Here is a 20,308-nt window from a genome sequence, read left to right on the forward strand (position 1 = left end):
CACGTGCACAGCTCTTTGGGGTTGCGGTTGGGGGGCCTGCCTTCCTAAAAGCCCTACAAGCTTAAGGAATGACATGAGGACATGCTTGCCCACTAAATGAGGTGAAAGGTCATCTCACTTACGGCAGATCAGCTAAAGTGACACCGCTCTTCCAGTAACTCCACAGGCCTGTGAAATGAGCTACGATGACGCAGTGACCGCCCACACACTCGCATCCAGCCGTCACTTGAGTGAGGGGGGGGGGGGGGGGTGTATTCACGTGTACTCAGAGGACCCTCTGTGTGAATTATCTGCTGTCAGCACGTCTGGCAGTTCCCCCATCCAGGAGGAGGGATGGAATATTTGGGAACAGGAAGAGAGATGAGTGTGTTCTGCAGATATAGTGTGTTACGACACAGGGCATGAAAATAGCAGCAGGCGGAGGGGGTATAAATCGTGCGGTGCCAGGTGCAGGGTACAGAGCCTCAGAGAGACAGGAAGCGACAGGCAGGGGCAGAGAGAGGAGTCCAGGGCTGGTCATATCAAGCAAGGAGGGCTACCTGCAGGCAGGTTGAAAAACAAGCACAGGCGCGGACAGGCCCGGGCTAGGTACCAGGAGCAGACAGACGGACAGACACACGCCGCAGAGATGTCGGGGCGCACTGTGGTCCTCCGGAGTGGAGGGGTGCTCACCGCAGCAGAGCTGAGCTGCCAGGTGCAGGAAGAGAACAAAGCCCGGAGGGAGACCTACACGGCGGACTGGAGGGACCTCAGTCTGTCCAGCAGAGCTGAGAAGGGGTGAGTGACTGCGGGTTTGAGGGGTGGGAAGAGGTAGTGAAGGATGGTGGGACATGGGAATGCCCTAGACACTCTGTATCGGACGGAAGCGGAAGTTGAGGTGCAGGGGAACCCACTGGGGAGCAGAGAAAGTTCTTCTTCCTCGAAAGTGTACAGATTCGGGGCGACTACTAGAGGGGGAAAGAAGAGAGATTGGCTCCTACCGCCTCTCCTCACGCTTTTGTAGGAAAACGCAGCGCTTTAAGGTGGGAAACCGCCACTCTTTAATATGCCGCGCCAAAATGTAGTGCTTTGTTTGGGAGCAGTGGCGAATGCAGGAGGCCGCTCCTCTGATTTCATTATTTTGTCTCTTGAAAATGTGAGAATCGAATATAAGCTAGATTGCATGAATGTGCTTTGGGCTTTGTTTGAGACACCGAGCAAATATGTGTGTGTGGGGGAGGGGTAGGGGGTATGCTCATATGTGTGTGTGGGGTAGGGGTATGCTCACATCTCAACAACAACCATGCAGCAGACTCAGCTGAATTTAGTGCCTCATTATGTCTAAGGTGCGCGTGAAAGCCTGTCCTAATGAGTGTCTGACTTCGGTTGAAAGAGGTGGCAGTAGGATGTTGTGTCTTACAGCCTGATCATGTAATATAACTCCTTGAAGCTTCAGAGCCCGATCTCCACCAGAGTTTGATCCCGATGGCATTACTGAAACTTTATTCTCTTGTATCAAGAGCACCAATGGTACAGACATGTCTTTTAACAGCAGCAGACCTTAACACAGTTAAAGAATTTGTATTGCATGTCTTCGACAGCAGAACTAGCCACTATTGAAGCAGGCCATGTATACTCCAGCCCTGTCAATCCCTCAACCGTACGTATTAAATTACTTTCAGTTTAATAATGAATACCTACACTCTTTTTCTCTCCTTCACTATCAGCTTTTCTTCCTCCTCTTCTCACCTCTCTTTTTTCCTTCTCTCCACTCACCTCTCTTTTTTCCTTCTCTCCGCTCATGCTCTTCCCTATGTCCGAGTTTCCCCTTTCTCTCGGTTCTCCGCTCGCTAACCGCTTTTTGTTGTTCAGCTTCGCATCTTTCCATCACTCTCTCCCATCAGGCCCTCTTCTAGGACTGCTCTTCTACCGCTGCTTCTCGCTCTTGTCTCCTCCTTTTCACGCTCTTCATGTTCCGCTCCAGCCTTGTACTCCTATCTGTGCTCTCCCCAGTTCTCTTCAAATTCTTTGTCTTGCTTTGCATTCCTATCTCTCCTCCTTCCTCACTCTCCCTTTTATGATTTTCCTTCTTGTACATCTCTTTCATGACTTCCACCTGCCTGCTTCCTTCTTAACGCTCCTCTTCCTCCATACCCCCAACTTCAGAAAGTGTTTACACGTTGCAATCCAGACCTGGTACATTAATTAGTACAATGATTGTTCATGCACTGTGCAGTTAACTGCTACATTTTGTGCAGTACTGCTATCTGCCCCGCCCAATTTTTACTTGGACTCTTCGCAAACAGCACCATGCACTCTCCACTATCTAGTGCACACAGAAACTGAAAGGTACCCCAAATTGCCGCATTCCCTAGCCCTCTTGCTTGATCACCAAATTGCAGGTGTCAGCCAGCATAGGCCAAAAACTCAGATTCACTCTCTTACGATGATGCTACTGCTTGGCAATGGCCACAGTGAGGCGACAAAGTGACAGGACTGGGGTTGAATGATCTAAAATATAGAAAACGCAGTGGCGAAGCTAAAAGGATTGGCATTGACAGCATGCCTTTTCGATTTGTCAGTTTTTGTTTTATCATTTATGTTGCGAAACATGGTTAGGGAACCTGTCAGGCCCACATCAATCTAACAATTGGTTAAAAGCAAAAATGTGTTTGGTCTTTAAAAGCACACCGTGGCATATTAGCCCCTGGCCTTTAAGGAAAATACTTTGTGTGTGAATGTGTTTCTGGTGAAAGGAAAGATTGCCGTCACTGAAAGCGAAGTTAGCCAATGTGTGAGGTGTGCTGCTCCATGCTGTAGTGGGTTTATTGACCTATAGATGTAGAGGTATGAGGGAAAGCGTCTTCAAGTAAGTCTATTGCACATACAACTAGAGCTATGTGTCTTGGAGACTCTCCTAAGTATACTGAGATCATCTTGTGATATGCAGGGAGTCCAGTTGAGTCTAGGATGCTTTCATGAATGCAAATGATCCTGCAGTGAAGTTAGAGGGCTCTGTTTGTGACGTTTCTCAGATTAAATGCCTTTTGCTATTTCTCTAATCTTTTCTGAATCTTTTTTTTGAGTTTGCCCCTTCCCTCTTCCTTTTCTGCTTTCTTTCATTCCTCATTTGCCTTCTCCCATTCTTTTCTCTCCGTACTCCTTTCCACCTCCAGACCATTCCTCTTTCCCGACCATCTTCCGTGACAGAGGGCGGCAGAACTCCACCGCGTACCTCATCCATCCCCAGTTGAAAAAAGACTGAATTTGTTGCGTTCTCGTGAAAAAAAAACCAAGCTTTGGCATCGCCAATAGGTCTCGCCTTTGGGACCTTATAAGTGTTTAGTTATCCAGCACAGTATCCTTGGTGCAACAACATAAACTGTTGCATAGCTAAACACTTATAAGGTCCCAAAGGCGAGACGTATTGGCTATGCCAATGCTTGTTATTCTTTTGATCCTTATTCTTCAGTAGTCCCCCCTTACCCAACACGTGTTTTCGGCAGATTGATGCATAAACATCTCTGACTTCATCAGGGCACATCAAATGTATCATCAAAATTAACGTTAAAAATGGTCAAGTTTGGTAGAATCAATCTCAATATAGCCAACATGTGTCTCTACTCGGACCTCTGCTGGTAAGCTGTTGTGTTAACCTGTATGTCGAAGAGTACTCTGTGTTCTATCCATCCCGGCGTGGTCCATTCAATGGTTTGGGCTGTAGTAGTGTTGACAGGTTTGATGGGAATTAACATTGCAAACGCACCCTTTTTTCAACGCCATTTTTCTCAGCCTCCTCTTTACGAATCCCCCGAAACTTTCCATGTGCAACAAGAATCACCGGAGCACCTTTTTTGGAAAAGGTTTGTGAAGATTTGTCAAACGGTGGCAAATTTGTATATATCTAAATGTGTGTGTGTGTGTGTGTGTGGATGTGTGTGTGGATATATATATGTGTGTGTGGATATATATATGTATGTGTGTGGATATATATATGTGTGTGTGGATATATATGTGTGTGTGGATATATATATGCGTGTGTGTGTGGATATACATATATGTGTGTGTGTGGATAAATATATGTGTGTGTGTGGATATGTGTGTGTGTGGATATGTGTGTGTGTGGCTATATATATATGTGTGTGTGTGTATATTTATGTGTGTGTGTATATTTATGTGTGTGTGTGTGTGTGTGTATATATATGTGTGTGTGTATATATATATATATATATATATATATATATGTGTGTGTGTGTATATAAAATAACAGACTTAAAATAAAGCTATGAGTCAGGTAGGGTCCTTTCCTTGTATTGCAATCACATGTGGTGGCAAGGAGTCCTATTAGTGTCAAGGGCGCCGTTCTCATTTCAAATGATTCTGCAGTGAAGGTAGGGTACCATATGGTGATTTCTTACATTAAAGGTCTGCTATCACTAAAGTATAAAAAAAAAATTATACTATACTTCCTTCATTAAGCGCTATATCTTACAATTTTTACTTTTACCCTCTTTCATATTTCTCCATTGACCAGTCTCGGAAGGATGGTGCACTGTTTGCTCTACAACTCTATGCCACTCCACGTCACTCTCTCTCTGCCCTTCCACTCTGTACCCCTCCACAACACTCTACTCCACTCGACAACACCACTCTGTGTCACCACTTGACACCACTACTCTATGACCCCACCACTCTGCTACCACTGCTCTCACCGCCCCTTTACTCCCCACTCTAGGCCCTTGGACTCCATGCTAATGTATTCTACGCCACTCTACTATATGCCACTTCACTCTATGACCGACTCATCTGAAACACTGCACTCTCTGCCACTGATCTCTATGCCACTGCACTCTAAGCTGCACCACTATTTTACTCTGCGCCGCTGCCCTCCACGCCACTGCACTCTGACACTCAGCTCTGCAAGACTGCATTCTATGCCACTGAACTCAATGCCACATTACTGTGCACGACTGCACTTTAAGTCACTGCTCTCTGCACCACTGCACTTTACTCTGCACCGCTCCACTGTACTGCACTCTGCACCACTACACTCTGCATTGCTCCACGCCACTCTAATCTATTCTTTACCATTGCACTCTACACCACTGGACTCTACGTCACTGCACTCTGCACCACTCTGCTCTTCACCTCTGCAGTCTACCCTGCAACACTAAACTCAACGCCACTCTTCTCTGAAACAATCTACTGTGCACCACTGCAATCTACTCTGCACTCTACGTCACTCTACTCTGCGCCAATGCACTCTACACCACTTTAATCAACCAGTGCACTCTAAGCCAGTCTACTCTGCGCCACTGTGTTTTACACAGCTTCAATCTAGGCTACTGCACTTTACGACACTATAAGCTATGATACTCCACTCTGTGATGCACTATTCCATTAAACTCTACTCCAATCTATGCCTCTCCACTCTACAACACTACTCAATGCTATGCCACCCTACAGCACTACTCAACAACGCTCTACATAACCCCATCCATGCCACTTTACTCCACTCTATTGTACAGCACACCACCCCGCTGTACTCCACTCCACTCTGACACCCGATTCTACAACTCTTTACTCCACTCTGCCATTCCACTCTCCTACACCACTCCACTCTACAGCAATCTACTGTACATCACTCTACGCAAGACTCTCAACGCCACTCTGTTCTACACCGCCCTATGACACTCAGCCGCTATAATCTACGCCACTTCATCACATTGCACTTTTCGACTGTGACTCTCCAGTACCCCTCTAACCTTTAGCCCTGCTGAACAGCAGCCACGCTCATGTACAATATGGCTAAAACATATTGGCAAAGTCATTAGCTTTTCAAAGGCCAGACCTTTTGGCTTTCCCAATGCTTATTTATTTTAACAGATACTACAGCCCATCGGCAGAAGACATTGGCAAGCCACATGGTCAAAAAGGCAAGACCTATTGGCTTTGCCAATGCTTGTTTTTGTAGCAATAATTTGGTCTGCTAATGAACTAATAAAACTGTGTATTTCCTAACATCTTGTTTATGTCAATCAAGCATTACTACTCGAGGTCATTCTAAATTAATAAATCTGCATATTGAAACCACCATGCAGTATCACAACCAGAAACCATCCTTGGGTAATACATCCCCATCATGAATTAATCGACTAGTACGGTCCCAGTCCCATTCTAAAGTTATCCTTGGATCATTCATGAGTAATGCAGCCTCATTCTGAAGTAATCACAGAATGATTTTGTAATAATACAGCCCCATCCTGAAATACTCATAGGATCACCCTGGAGTAATCCAGCCTAATCCTGAGATCATCATGGGATCATTCAGGAGTTGTACATTATCATCTCATGTTTTCCACTGAAGTAATCGGGAACCCATCCTGGAGTAATCCACCCTAATCCTGAAATCATCATGGGCTCATCCTGCAGTACTACAAGATCATAACATCTTTTCCACTGAAGTAATCGGGAGCTAATCCTGGAGTAGTTTCTTTGATGACTCGAGGAGTCATCTCATTTAAATATTCTGCCCTGTAGGCATACTTCAGGATGGCTTGGGAGGACTTCCCCAGATAATTGCAGGAATAGCCTGGCTGAAGTCATCGAATGACTTCAGAATGAGTCCAGGATGATCTTTCTTTTTGACTTGGGGTGGAGCCACGGGGAGTGACTGAGGATGAGTGTGGTTGTAGGGACGTTTAGGAGAAGTGATAAGAATATGGAGAGTAGCAGATGTGCGAGTGAGTCTGTGGCTATGGGGGGTGAGTGAGTGTGGATCCAGGGGATGGTAGAGGAAGTGAGTGCAAATCCAAGGAGAGTTAGGCTTGAATGTACACACAAGGGCTGTCTGAGTGAAGGTGAGGGAGGATTGGTCTATGGTTTGATTAAGTGAGGGTGAGTGAAAGCGGATCTACAGAGTGGATACATGAGGGTGAGTGGGTGTTCAGAGGAGGCTCTGTGCGTCCTACCTTCTTTCCTTGCCTAATTTCCTACCTTCTTCCCTTCCTTTCATGCCCCTTTCATCGATCCTTTTTCATTACTTCTCCTCTTTCATCCTCTTTCCCTTTTTCCCCTTTCTTCTTGCCTTCCTCTTTGCTTCTTAGACATTGCAGCCTCATCTGTCTATTTTCCTCATTCCCTTTCTAAAACTCTCCTCTTTTCAAATCCAGTCAGTTCATGGTATATTTGGAATATCGGTGTTGCAATCTAGTGCATTTGTGCTGTAGGAACAAAAACGAAATCAATGTATTCTTTCCCACTTCCATACAGTTCCTGTTAGTTCCATATATACTTAATAAGTTGTTGAGTAGTGTGACCTACAGGAGGTGTATTGTGGGCACTGTAGGAACTCTGATGAAAATTACAGTTTATATTTTTTTATTTTTTTTATTGATTTTCCACAGCAATTATCCAGACATCGTAGAGCGAGACATGAACATACTGATACATGGAATAGTCACCTATGTTCACAACCAAATTAGAAGAGTACACATTCACATTGCATAGGGTCTATGAGAGTCTTAAATCGTTGAATGAGTCTCTAACAGCAGGACATTACGGATAGTACACAGCATTCTCGCCTACATCAGAAGTCCAGCATAACATATCATGGTTAATCAAATCTATCATGACCTATCACATCTATACCATCCTAACAAAACTTACCCAACCCTCCCTCTCCCCGCAAGCTCAGCAACAAGTGCCTATAGAAGCACTTTCACATGTCCAGATCTAAAATTTGTGTGTATCTCAGGTACACAGTCTGTCCTAGGTGTACTGTGCATTCCTGCTATATTAAGTAATCAATCAATCAATCAGTGCATTTATAAAGCGCGCTACTTACCCGTGAGGATCTCAAGGCGCGGGGGGGGGGGGGGGTGCCACTACTGTTCGAAGAGCCAGGTCTTGAGGAGTTTTCTGAAGGCGAGTAGGTCGGGGGTGGGTGTAGAGGCTGAGTCTGGTGTTCAGGTAGGCTGGTCCGGCATTGTGGAGTGCTTTGTGTGCGTGGGTGAGGAGCTTGAAGGTGTTGACGGGTAGCCAGTGTAGGTCTCTCAGGTGGGGCGTGATGTGGCTGCGGGGGGGGACATTGACGATTAGTTGGGCTGAGGCGCTTTGGAAGCGTTGTAGTCGTCGTAGGTGTTTGGCTGGGATTCCTGCGTAAAGTGCGTTGTCGTAGTCCAGTCTGCTGCTGACGAGGGCCTGTGTCAGCGTTCTTCTTGTTTCGGTCGGGATCCACTTGTAGATCCTGCGGAGCATGCGGAGAGTGTTGTAGCAGGAGGAGGAAACGGCGTTGATCTGCTTGGACATGGAGAGGGAGGAGTCGAGGATGAATCCTAGGTTGCGTGCATGGTCGGTGGGTGTTGGTGCTGTTCCCATTGTGGTCGGCCACCAAGAGTCATCCCAGGCTGAGGGGGTGAGTCCGAGGATGAGGACCTCCGTCTTGTCCGAGTTCAGCTTCGAGGCAGCTGCTCCTCATCCAGTCGGCGACGGCCTTCATTCCCTTGTGGAGGTTGGTTATGGCGGTGTGTGGGTCCTTGGTGAGGGAGAGGATGAGCTGGGTGTCGTCGGCGTAGGAGATGATGTTGAGGTCGTGATGGCGGGCCACTTGTGCGAGGGGGGCCATGTAGACGTTGAACAGTGTCAGGCTGAGGGATGATCCCTGGGGGATGCCGCAGATGATGTCGGTGGCTTCGGATCGGAAGGGTGGGAGGCGGACGCTCTGGGTTCTGCCAGAGAGGAAGGACGTGGTCCAGTCAAGAGCCTTCTCTTGGATTCCGGCTTCTAGGAGGCGTTTCTTGAGAGTGCGATGGCAAACGTGTCGAAGGCGGCTGACAGGTCTAGGAGGATGAGGGCTGATGCTTCGCCGTTGTCTAGTTGGCGCCTGATGTTGTCTGTGGCGGCGATGAGGGCTGTCTCGGTGCTGTGGTTTCATTTGAAACCGGATTGGGACAGGTCCAAGATGTTGTTGTCTTCCAGGTGGCGGGCTAGTTGCATGTTGACTATTTTTTCGATGACCTTCGCCGGGAACGGGAGCAGGGAGATGGGCCGGAAGTTTTTGAGGTCCTTGGGGTCCGCCTTGGGCTTCTTGAGGAGGGCTTTGATTTCGGTGTGCTTCCAGCCTTCCGGGAATGTTGCTGTTTCGAAGGAGATGTTGATGACCTTCCGTAGTTGGGGTGCGATGGCTGCGTCTGCTTTGTTGAAAATGTGGTGTGGGCACGGGTCTAATGGAGATCCTGAGTGTATGGAATTCATGACCTTGCGTGTCTCGTCGTCATTGACGTTGGACCATGAGGTCAGTCGGTTGTCACTGGTGGTGCTCGTAGGGGAGGTGGAGTCTGGTATAGTCGCGGCGGACGTGGTATTGAAGCTGTCGTGGATGTCAGCGATCTTGCGGTGGAAGAAGATGGCGCGAGAGTCGCACAGTTCTCGTGAGGGCGGGATGTCGTTGGTGTTGGCGCTGGGGTTGGAGAGTTCTTTTACGATGCTGAAGAGCTCTTTGCTGTCGTGTGCATTGTTGTCCAGGCGGTCTTTGAAGGAGGATCTCTTGGCTAATCTGATGAGGTGGTGATGTCTGCGGGTGGCGTCCTTGTGGGCTGCGTGGTTTCCGGTGTGCGTTCGTGGAGCCACATCTTCTCCAGTTTCCGGCATGCGCGTTTGGAGGTCTGGAGTTTGTCGGTGAACCAGGTGGCTCTCTTGCTGGCGTGGCTGTTGGAGGGTTTCTTGAGCAGGGCGAGGGTGTTGGCGCAGTCTTCGATCCATTGTCTAAGGTTGCGGGCTGTGGCGTCTGGGTTGATGGGGTCGGTGGTTGGGTTCTGGGTGAGGGTGGCGGTCAGCTGGTCTTCGGTGACTTTGCTCCAGCAGCGGCGAGGCAGCTGTTGGGTGCAGTGGTGCGTGGTTGGTTTTTTGAAGGTGAAATAGATGCAGCGGTGGTCGGTCCAGTGGAGTTCAGTGGTGTGGTCGAAGGTGACGTGGGTGCCAGTGGAGAAGATGGGGGTCCAGCATGTGGCCGGCGGCATGGGTGGGTGCGGTGACGAGTTGTCTGAGGCCGAGGATGGCGAGGTTGTCGATCAGGGTGGCAGAGTTGGCGTTGTTGTTGTTCTAGAGGTGGAAGTTCAGGTCCCCGAGGAGGATGTAGACCGTGGAGGCGAGTGCGTGGGAGCTGGCGAGTTCGGCAATGGCGTCGCTGAACTGAGCCCAGGGTCCGGGGGGGGTCTGTAGATAAGTGTTCCTCTGAGGGTGGTGTTGGGGTCGCTGTGGATCCGGAAGTGCAGGTGTTCGGCGGCGTTGAGGGTGTCATCTGTGTGGGTGGCGACCTTGAGGGTGGACTTGTGGACGATGGCTATTCCTCCTCCGATTCCGTTGACGCGATCCCTGCGGGTGATTTTGTAGCCGTCCGGAATGGCTATGGCGATGTCGGGCGCCGAGGAGTCGTTCCACCAGGTCTCGGTCAGGAAGGCCACGTCTGGGGCGGACGTGTCGAGCAGATCCCAGAGCTCGACGGCGTGTTTGTGTGCGGAACGGGTGTTGAGAAGTATGCAGAGAAGTAATAGATCCCCCTGATGCTGTAAGGAGCCTGTGTGTCCCATGCCAGTGGTCCAAGACCCCCGCAGATGGCATCATGACCCCTTAGTAGTATAATATATCTATCGCTGCACATTCCTCCATCATTGCATTCCAGCTCATCGATATCGGTGTTTTCCATAGACCTCTATACTCCTCTCTTTTTAGTTCAGCCCCTTCCACCTTACCCCATCTCACTACTTCCGTATGCCAATCCTGTAAGGACGAAGCCCTAGCGGCTTTCCATTGTGTGGTTATGGCTCTTTTAGCTAGAAGGAGCGCAAGATTAGCAAACCGATAAATGGGATTCCCTTCTTTCCACGGGGCTCTAGTCCCAATATACAGTATTCCAGTGTGTCGTTATGATGCACTGGGGCTATTTCCGTCATTATTTTGCATACCGTCGCCCAGTAGTGTCCCAGTCTAGGGCAGTTCCATACCATGTGTATCAGCCCCGTGTTGGGTGCATAGCAGCGCGGGCAGGTATCACTTGCCCCCGGAAACATAGCACACAATCTGCGCTGGGTTAAATAGGCTCTGTGGAGTAACATCAATTGAATGCATTTAAATGTAGGGTTATGAGACCCCTTTTTGGGGTAGCCCAGTATAGTGTACCATTCCTTGTCTGTACATTCGCGGCCTATGTCCTCTTCCCATCTGTCGCGCAATGGTCGTAATGAGATCGCCGTTTCAGTCCGAATCCCGTTAGTCCACCATTTTGTCAGGCGTGCCCCATGTCCCATTAGGTATTGCATGGTAAGTAGTGTGTTCGTGGTTGGTTCAGTATCCTCTGGTGACCATGTAGTGCGTATATATCTGGATATATGTGCATGTAGTAGGAACAGTGTATCGGGGGCACCATGTTCGCGTATAAACGTTGCATGTGTCATTAATACACCCTCAGAAAAGAACTCTCCTATTGTGGTAATGCCCGCATCAGTCCATGCCTGTAAAGCACGGTTAGTGACCAGTCCCGTTCGTGTGGGGACACCTAGCAGCGGAATGGTGGGAGCATACTGTGGTGTCTGTCCAGTATACCTCACTGCGCTCCTCCAGTAAGTAATGGCTATCCGTAGCAAGTGGGGTGTCGATGTTGGTATGAAGGCCTGAGGCAGTAAGAGCCTGTGGATGACCCCCTTGACCTGTCCAGCAGTGACATATCCAATTCTTGTAAATTACGTCCTGCAAGCCAAAATGCCAGCCACTGCAGTTGGCTAGCATAGCAATATGCACGCAAGTCCGGTACCCCATCCCCCTTGTTTTGTGGTTAATTGTAGTTTTGCCAGGCTGATACGTCTGGGCCCCGTGCCCCAGACTAACTCTATCAATAAAGAGTTCAACACTTTAAAAATCCTCGATGGTACAAGTATAGGTAGATTGGTGAAGTAATAAAGTAGCCGCGGCAACATCACCATTTTAGTGATGGTTACTCGGCCCACCACCGATAGGGGCAGTGAGATCCAGAAATGGATCTGAGATTTGAGAGCAGTAATCACGCGCGTTAAGTTGCCATCTAGGAGATCCGTGGCATCACGGTAAATCTGTATTCTGAGATATTTAACAGTATCAGGCGCTATGTGAAAGGTCCAGGGGCCGAACGTAAATTGACTGCTTCTCACAGAGCTATCAAAGAAATAGGCATACGAATTGGCAGCATTAATAGCCAGGCCAGAAAGTTCTTGGAATGACGCAAATATGGAGGGCATTGGATGAGGATCCGCATCCATGTCTTTGGTATAAAGAATGAGATCATCTGCATAAGCTGAAACCGTGTGAGATGCATGACCTCGCGTATCCCCCTACAGCTTGAGAAAGAACGGAGTCTGTGCAGAAGTGGTTCCAGCGCCAGGATAAACAACAACGGCGACAAGGGGCATCCCTGTCGGGTACCCCGAGCCACCGTGTATTGCCGTGAGATATGCCGACCCCTGCGCGCCCGCGCAGTGGGGTTCGTGTATAGTAATATATTCGTCAGGTATACCAAATCGTGCGAGGGCATAGAACACAGTCCCAATGCAAGGAGTCGAATGCCTGCTGCAAATCAAGCGATATGCAACCTTCCTTAGTTCCTGTTTCCTTGGTTCCCGTGCCGAGTGTGCCCATCATAATTTGGTGTAGGCGTCTGATGTTAAGTGCCGTGTTCCTACCAGGTACAAACCCACACTGATCAGTGTGAATTAGTTTGGGGATAAACTGACAGAGGCGGGTGGCCAACAATTTACTCAGGATTTTATAGTCCGTGTTAAGGAGTGATAAAGGTCTATAACTCGATAGGATCAATCCATTCCTCCCAGGCTTCAGTAAGGAAAACACTAGCGCTTGCAGCGTAGTAGTGGGGAGCCCAACTGCTTCCAACGACTTGTGATATATGCATTGTAAATGAGGAATCAGCAAGTCGGAATATACCACGTAAAATTCAACCGGCAGGCCATCATTCCCGGGGGTTTTATTACGTGGTAAAGCTTTAATCGCCTGTCGGAATTCCACCCCTGTTATCGGTTGTGCTAATTCATCACGCTGCTGTTGTGTGAGCTTTGGTAAGCATAATCCGTCAAAGAAGGGTTCAAAATCAGTGTCAGTATGTCCAGTTAGTGGACCATATAGGTGCTCATAGTAGTCCCTAAACGCAGTATTGATGTCTAATTGCGTGTTAACCACAACATCCTCACTGTTTCGAATTTCCAATATAGGTGCGGGCAAGGGTGCGTTCCGAACCAACCGTGCTAGCAGCGGCCCTGACCTGTCTGCCTGTGTGTGTTGTCTCTGTGTGTATAGCTGGTGATCGACAACATGCAGCTCCTCGAGGAGTTCCGCGTATTGTATGTTAACCTCCCGTAGCTGTGTCAATTGTTCATTTGTCCCCAAAGATTCCCCTTCCAGCGCAGCCAGTTTACCCTCGAGTTCAGTGAGCTGTTCTATCAGAGCAAGCCGAACTCCTGTCTTAGTGCTAATTGCCACTCCCCTGATAACCATTTTAAAGGCATCCCATTCCATCTGGCGAGTACTAGCAGACCCCGCGTTCCCCGAGAAATAATGGGCAATCGCCTCCGAGAGGGCATGACGGAAGACCGGATCTTCCAGCATCGTGGGCTGTAGTTTCCAGGTCGGTATCGGAGTTGGAATCTTGCCCCATTGTAGCGTTAATTCCACCGGGTTATGATCCGACAGGGTTTTGCCCATATGGAGTACCGTAGTAATTGATCCCAACAGGGCTCCGGAACACAGTAACCTATCTATCCGAGTGTGCAGTCTGTGTGGTGGTGAGTAAAAGGAATATTCTCTATGCCCTGGATGTTTTGCCCGCCATGCGTCGTGGGTGCGACCAGGTTATATTGTCGTTATATGTGCACCAGCTTGCTTAAGTATTCTGACAATAATTGAATTATTATGTTTTGGAAATAATAAAAACATATTTAAAAAAAAAAAATGGAGGCTGCCAAGGAATGGGATGAAATCTAATAAGCATTGTTAATGAAATCAATTAGTCATCAAGATGATATACCAGTTATTGATCAGGGACCCTAACACTTATGCTCCTTCACTCTCTCCACAGCTGTGCTCTGAGAGAAGCCAATGATCGCCGAAAAGAGACCTATGCCAAGCAGCACGAGGTCCTTTTCTTGGTTCAGAGGTCACCCTGGAATATCATGAAGCTTGGTCGCCTTGGGGAGGCACCGAAAGAATATTGTCTGCCCTACCAGCGGGCCCTGCCAATGCCCATCTTCAAGCCTGTGGACCTGGGAGTCAAGATGGAACGAGTGCCCACACCTCAGGAACTGCGCAGAATGATTGAGTTTGAAAGAGCCCTGAGCAATCCAGGCAACGGCCTGTGCAAAGACAAGAAGATGATCTCTGAAATCACCAAAGAGTTGCCCCTGGTCATGCAGCCCACACGCATGGACTTTGGGAAGGTTGCACTGCCACGGTCGCTGTCCAGAACCTTGTCCCAGGAAGCCCAGCGAGGCTAAGGAATGCAGGAGGTCAATCCACTGTGCTTGCGTTGCAATCCTCTCTCTAGAAAATCAATTGCCTTGAGGCCGTAGAGCTCTGTATGTGTTGTGTTAGGACAGGCAGCAATGCTTAGCATACCAAAAGCTATGAAGAGCAGAGCTGTGGTAACGCTGCCAAGTAGACAAGATGGTGACTTCCAGCACCAATCCCTCACACTCTGAGCTCCTTTCTGATGCAGGATTGGAAATGCCAAAAACAAGCCTGGGACTCCTGCTACCCCCATTCTGCAGGGAGGACCTATAAGATCCCAGCTGGAAAAGTCAGGCGGGAGCCATAAGAAAGTGCAGTAAAGAGGAAGTAGACTTTGGCATAGAGAAGTGACAATCCCATGATTAGAGGGAGGAACAAGGCCACCATTGACATTCAGGAAGCGGAGTGCTAATACTGACTCTTCCGTTAGGCCTTCTCCCCATATACCCATATGTTGACGTCATTTTGTTCGGTTCTTATTGGAGCCTCTTGAGTCACAAATAGTTCAGTGCAGTGAGGTGTAAGATGAGAGTAGAGACAATGGGATGTGGAAGGCAGGCACCAGATTTTCATCCAGACCGTAGGAGGTTGACTGGAAACTCATCAGCAGGCCTTTTTCCTCCGAGATGTTGGCATGGAAATATCTGCAGGGTTACCTGTACCTGAGGTTAAAAAATCATTATAGGAAGGTTATTGGGCTGCACTCCGACATGGCCACATTTTTGGGAATGTCGGTTACCTCTCAAAACCGAAAGAAAAGATGTGCTTCCATTGCGTCTTGGTGTTCTGCCTTACAACCCAAGGCCACCTCTACTTGATTTAGAGGTAGCATGGCAAGAGGGATGCTTTAAGGGTTGCAGGAAGGGTAGATGGGTGTGGAGTGTATAGATGCTAGTTCTGTCCAGCGTCATGAGTAAAAGAGTACTGGCAAGAAGTGGAAAATTACTTGACAGTCAAGGAAGGAGCAGAAAGGTAACAAAGGTTGGACCAATCTAGTGTTCTCAGAGGGGTACGGTAAGGTGGGGCGCAGTACTGGAGGTTTCCTAATCCCACATTGATGTGTGCTAAATGAGAAAGAAGTGGACGCATGGGCAATCCAGTGCTGTGTGCAGAGTGGTACTGGGGTAAGAGGGATATTGGACCAGTCCATATGAGGAGAGCCCCGGGAGTTGTCGTTGAAAGGACTGCTGTGTGAGCATTTCATAGCATCCTTCCCTTATACTCACAGTTACCTCTGTTGTGATGTGTCATAACGCGCATGCCATTATATTCAGTTTGACCATCCATTCATCGCTTACAAAATAAAGTTATTTTTCTATCTGGTATAAAATAATGGCAGCTTTTATGGATCTAATAATAAAATGTTGTCAGTCACTACTTGGTTTCCGATTATATATTATTGTTCCCATTCGTGTGTTATTTTTGTCTGATAATTTTAGTTGTTGTAGGTGCAGAGGGCAGGTTGTAATAAACCATGCAGTTCAATTAGAAGGACCTCAGATTTAAGGTTAGAACTCAACGAATACATCAACACAGAAACAAAATATAATGCATTCTTCGCTCGAAGTTAGGGATGTAGGCATTGGTAAAGCCACTGATTTCTCCCAGCTCTACCAGCAGAAGAGGACTACAGTGCACCAGCTTGGTATAGAGACCATGAATCCTGCATATAGGGGACTTCTCCATGGAACTCTCTCTTTTCCCCAAGTGATCAATGGTTGTATCGATGGGTGTTTGGGTAAATATGGACGTTTTGTAAGGCTGGGACAAACATATATATATATCAATGTTTGACACATTTCTGGAGGAGTATCCTTCTGGAAGGCTGAGCTAATGAAAAATGTCACCAATTAGTGGCATGATTTGCTCAGGTACTACCCGTACATGCCCACTTTGCCATGTACTCTCACCACATGCCAGATTTTACTATATACAACAGGTACTCACACGACATGCCAGGTTCTGCCCTCATTTGCCAGGCACTCCCATTACTTTTCATGGACTGCTTTTGAAAAATGTTCCTCAATACTTTTGTTTCATTGCTGACTGTGTGATCCTAATGCTTTACATGTAGTGCTTGTGAATACAAGCCTTTTGTAGGGCTAGGTTTTGAAGGCGCAGCTGGCAAACAGACCGATTGCTAACAATATACATAAAGTGGGCTTTGAGTCTGCCCCTTTCAACCAATGGCCTCCTTCACACATTAGCTGGAGGCTTTGTCAGCCAGGTTTTGGCTCAGACCAGTAGAGTATTCATCTCTCACCTAAGGCTACTGACTGTTTGGGTGTATCCTTCTACCTCCATTCAAGAGTGTGCATTGAACAGCGTGAGGCACCATCGTTATAGGTTGAGTGCCGCGGTGGGCAGATAAGTCAGGAGAATATTTCATTCCCGGACTTCTTTCCTTACCTGGCACCAGCCACATCTGGACCAAGGCACAGGTTACCTGTACTAGGTTTCCTCTTGTTAGCCCGCCCAACAAAGGAAGCTGAGGTTGTGGTGTCTATATCCGTCGCAGCCAGGTGCATCTCCACATCAGATCCCTTAAGGAAACAGTCATCTTGGCTTAAAACAGGTCAATAATGAAGTTGTCAGTCAGGCACTGGACCTGGATTTGAGCTGACTTGTATGTGATTATTCCCAACATGATACTGCCCAGCAAGCCGGCAAAGGAATATTAATGCATACATAGCTCTAAACATCAAAGGAGACCTACGCATGCCTGGTGGCATGCTGGACCGATGTGTGCCACTGTGGTTTGCACAACTCCTCTGGATAGTGTAACTTACAGGCATGTCCCAGGGAGTTCAATCAGGGCCGGCTTAAGCACTAGTGGCACCTGGTGTGACAATCATTTTTTGCGCCCCACCATGACCTTCTCCTCGGATTCCCTCATTATCACCAGGCAAAAGTGCCCCACATCTCTCCATAGCCCCTCTCTCACATACATTTCATTTGTTTTAAAGCACTGGTATAGATTGTCATTACTAATAAGAATGTAAACCATTTTTTACCGGTAACATTAGGAATAGATAACAAAAGACTGGGGAAAAAAAGCATAATATAACCCCTTTTTTGCAGTTTGCATGCAGGTTTTTGATGACAGTTCATAACAGTCACTGTTCTACATTATAGTAGTATCTTATGAACTACAGTCACAATAGCTTCTCTGTGACAAAATCAGTAATCCACTCAGCTATCCATATAAAATACAGATCTGTGATCTGCAATGTATCTGTTCTCTACAACAGGCACATTAACCCTCTGTACTACTTTATGGCGAGTCAAAACTACCACTAGACAAAACTCAATTTCGTTCTCTAGCAGGAACAATAATCACAATATATATCTTGACATTTTTATTGCTGCCTGAAAGCTGGAGGCACAAAGATCTCTACAGAGGCTGTTTTTGAATGGTAAGTTATTGCTAAACATGGCGCCCCGCTGAGGTCAGCCCCCTCCTCCCCAGGCCAGCACACCAATCCCACTTCCCTAAAGCCAGCCCTGCGTTCAATGATTGACATTCCAAGTCTATTCATTGCTGGGGCTTAAAGAGTAAATGAAGCTAAGTCCTCAATAAATTTGTGCAGTCACAACAAATGAAGACCCACTGTGGATTCACAGAGGGAAGAAGTCCTGAGGGATAACACACTTGTTAGAGTAGGACATTTGTGGAGTGTCACAAATGTTTGGAGGAACTAGGATTTAAAAAGTCGCCTGCTAGGAAATGAATGTCAGAGGGTAAGACATGTCTTGGGAGCAGACACACGTAAGGATTGACATTCCTTCCATGCATATGGAATGAACATGTGTGCAGACTACACATGAAACAAGACAACAGTTGGGGAGAAATTCCTTGGGGTGAGACGTATAGTGAGGATCACCTGAGATACATTTTGGGGATAAATGGCTGTAAGGAAACAACTTTTTTGTGTTGAATACCCATAGGTGAGGCTTGATGGCAAAAAATGCCCATGGGGTGATAAACTTGTTGCAAAATAACACCTGAAGGGTGACACACCAAAAGGGATAACATTTGAATGAGGGTGAAAACTTGTTGGGGAAGAATGCCAGAGAGTTGAGACAGTTATTGAAGAAGACACCTACAGGGTGAAAATGTGTTCTATCTGAGAGCTTTTCACTACACAGACCCTAATATCATATGCTTCCTTCTGATGCAGTGGTAATTTCTCAATGCAAAACCTCATTTAACTCTAGTTTACCGCTGTAAAGGTGTTGGACCCTTGCCACTGTATATTACCTTCAGGAGACTTTACATAAACATGAACAATCACAAATGCAATTCATTTTTAAACCAATAAAGAGAGTTATGAGTATTTTTAAATGGTTTTATTTTCTAGTTAAAAGTTAAAGTTCTCTGACCCTTTATTCATTTAGTCAAATATCAATCAGGTTACAGAATTGAAAATAGGCAAAATACAATTAATACAAACATATTATAGGTTGCATACAGGAGGGAAAACCCCTAATTCTATGTCAGTCAGAACTCTTTAAAGAGTTTCAGGAAAAATATAATTCAAGAGTGAGTTTGCAAGGCTAATCAATAATTAATAATTGGCAAAAATCTCCCATATAGAGAAATAAATGCATTAGACAAATACATCTTTTCAAAACTAGATAATTAGTCAAAGCATAAACTTAGAGTTTTCGCATCTAAGTATAAACCCTTTCTAGCAGCTGCATTCTCTGCCCTGGTCTGTTCATCTGCGTCTCTGTGCTTCACAGAGAGAGGCTGCTCCTGAAAAGGCCCCTCCTTCACAGACCACAGAGGAATGTGATCTGCCTTGCCAAAAATATGAAGTGTAAAGACCCTCTGAAAAATATGAGCAAAGGCCCCCACCTCCCTCTGTCTCTCCTTGGTCACAATCTCCTCCCAGGCTGCACCCGTGACGTTCACGTGCCTAACCCATACGATGTCTGGCCTCCATCTGCTCCCTCTCCTCTCCTCCTCTTATCTCTTCTAGTCCCAAAAAGCTCACACGCCCCATAAAGCTTCGAAAGCCTCTAAAGCCCCTAAAGCTAACACGCCTCCAAAGAAGTCATTATTTATACTCTAATTCTTGGTTGACTACACTAATAATGTTGCAGTTTCAGAAAAAACTCGCACTGTGATTGGTTATCATAGATGACATGAGGGTCTCACCATCCTGTTCTCATTGCAAATCCAACCCATACCAGTTTTAACAAAGGAAGCGTTAATGTTTAATACAGTCTGATTGTTTCACCATTAATAATTATACAAATATGGAACATTAAGGCAGAAAAATGTATCAGTCCATTTCCTCCTTCCTTTCACATCGCACGCAGGAAGGATACTTTCCACAAACACTGGTACATTGGCACAATAACAAGAATTTACAGTTCACTGTGGCCTTGACCCCTTCGTCTCTTCACTTGAGGCACTTGGCAGAATGTAGGTGGTTCTGTGCATGCGTTTCTCATTCAGCACAATTCTCAGCCATGCTGGATTCCCAGGCAGCCATTTTATGGTAGGCCAAAAACAAAACAAACACAAAAAAGTATTAATTTATTAAATAAAATCCATTATGTTTACCTCCCCCATACTAATACCTTGTATTAGGTATTACCTAGCAAAAGCTATTAGTTTAAAGCAGCTTTTCTATTATTTGTGCACAACATGCAAAAATGTGCAATGTAAAACAGAGCATAAAACATGCACCTGTGAAAATTTTCAAAGTGCAAGCAGTTAATACATACTTATAGCAACACGCTCTAATGTTATAGATAGCTTTTCATGCAAAAT

At 46.8% G+C, this 20,308-nt stretch overlaps 1 protein-coding gene across 1 annotated transcript; it reads left to right on the forward strand.

Moving 5' to 3' along the window:
- The first annotated feature begins 431 nt into the window (after nucleotides 1-431).
- LOC146802287 (telethonin-like) lies at nucleotides 432-15,900 on the forward strand. Its single transcript, XM_085621857.1, has 2 exons — nucleotides 432-777; nucleotides 14,096-15,900. The coding sequence occupies exons 1-2, from the start codon at nucleotides 629-631 to the stop codon at nucleotides 14,508-14,510; spliced, it is 564 nt and encodes a 187-aa protein (XP_085477983.1). The 5' UTR covers nucleotides 432-628; the 3' UTR covers nucleotides 14,511-15,900.
- Nucleotides 15,901-20,308: the final 4,408 nt, after the last annotated feature.

Source organism: Triturus cristatus, chromosome 8, assembly GCF_964204655.1.
Source record: "Triturus cristatus chromosome 8, aTriCri1.1, whole genome shotgun sequence".
Taxonomy (NCBI): Eukaryota; Metazoa; Chordata; class Amphibia; order Caudata; family Salamandridae; genus Triturus; species Triturus cristatus.

Bases quoted from the DNA above. Each gene is read 5' to 3' on its own strand.
- LOC146802287 (XM_085621857.1), top strand. From the start codon at position 629: ATGTCGGGGCGCACTGTGGTCCTCCGGAGTGGAGGGGTGCTCACCGCA. The intron at 778-14,095 runs GTGAGTGACTGC...CTCTCTCCACAG, and splicing joins TCCAGCAGAGCTGAGAAGGG to CTGTGCTCTGAGAGAAGCCA.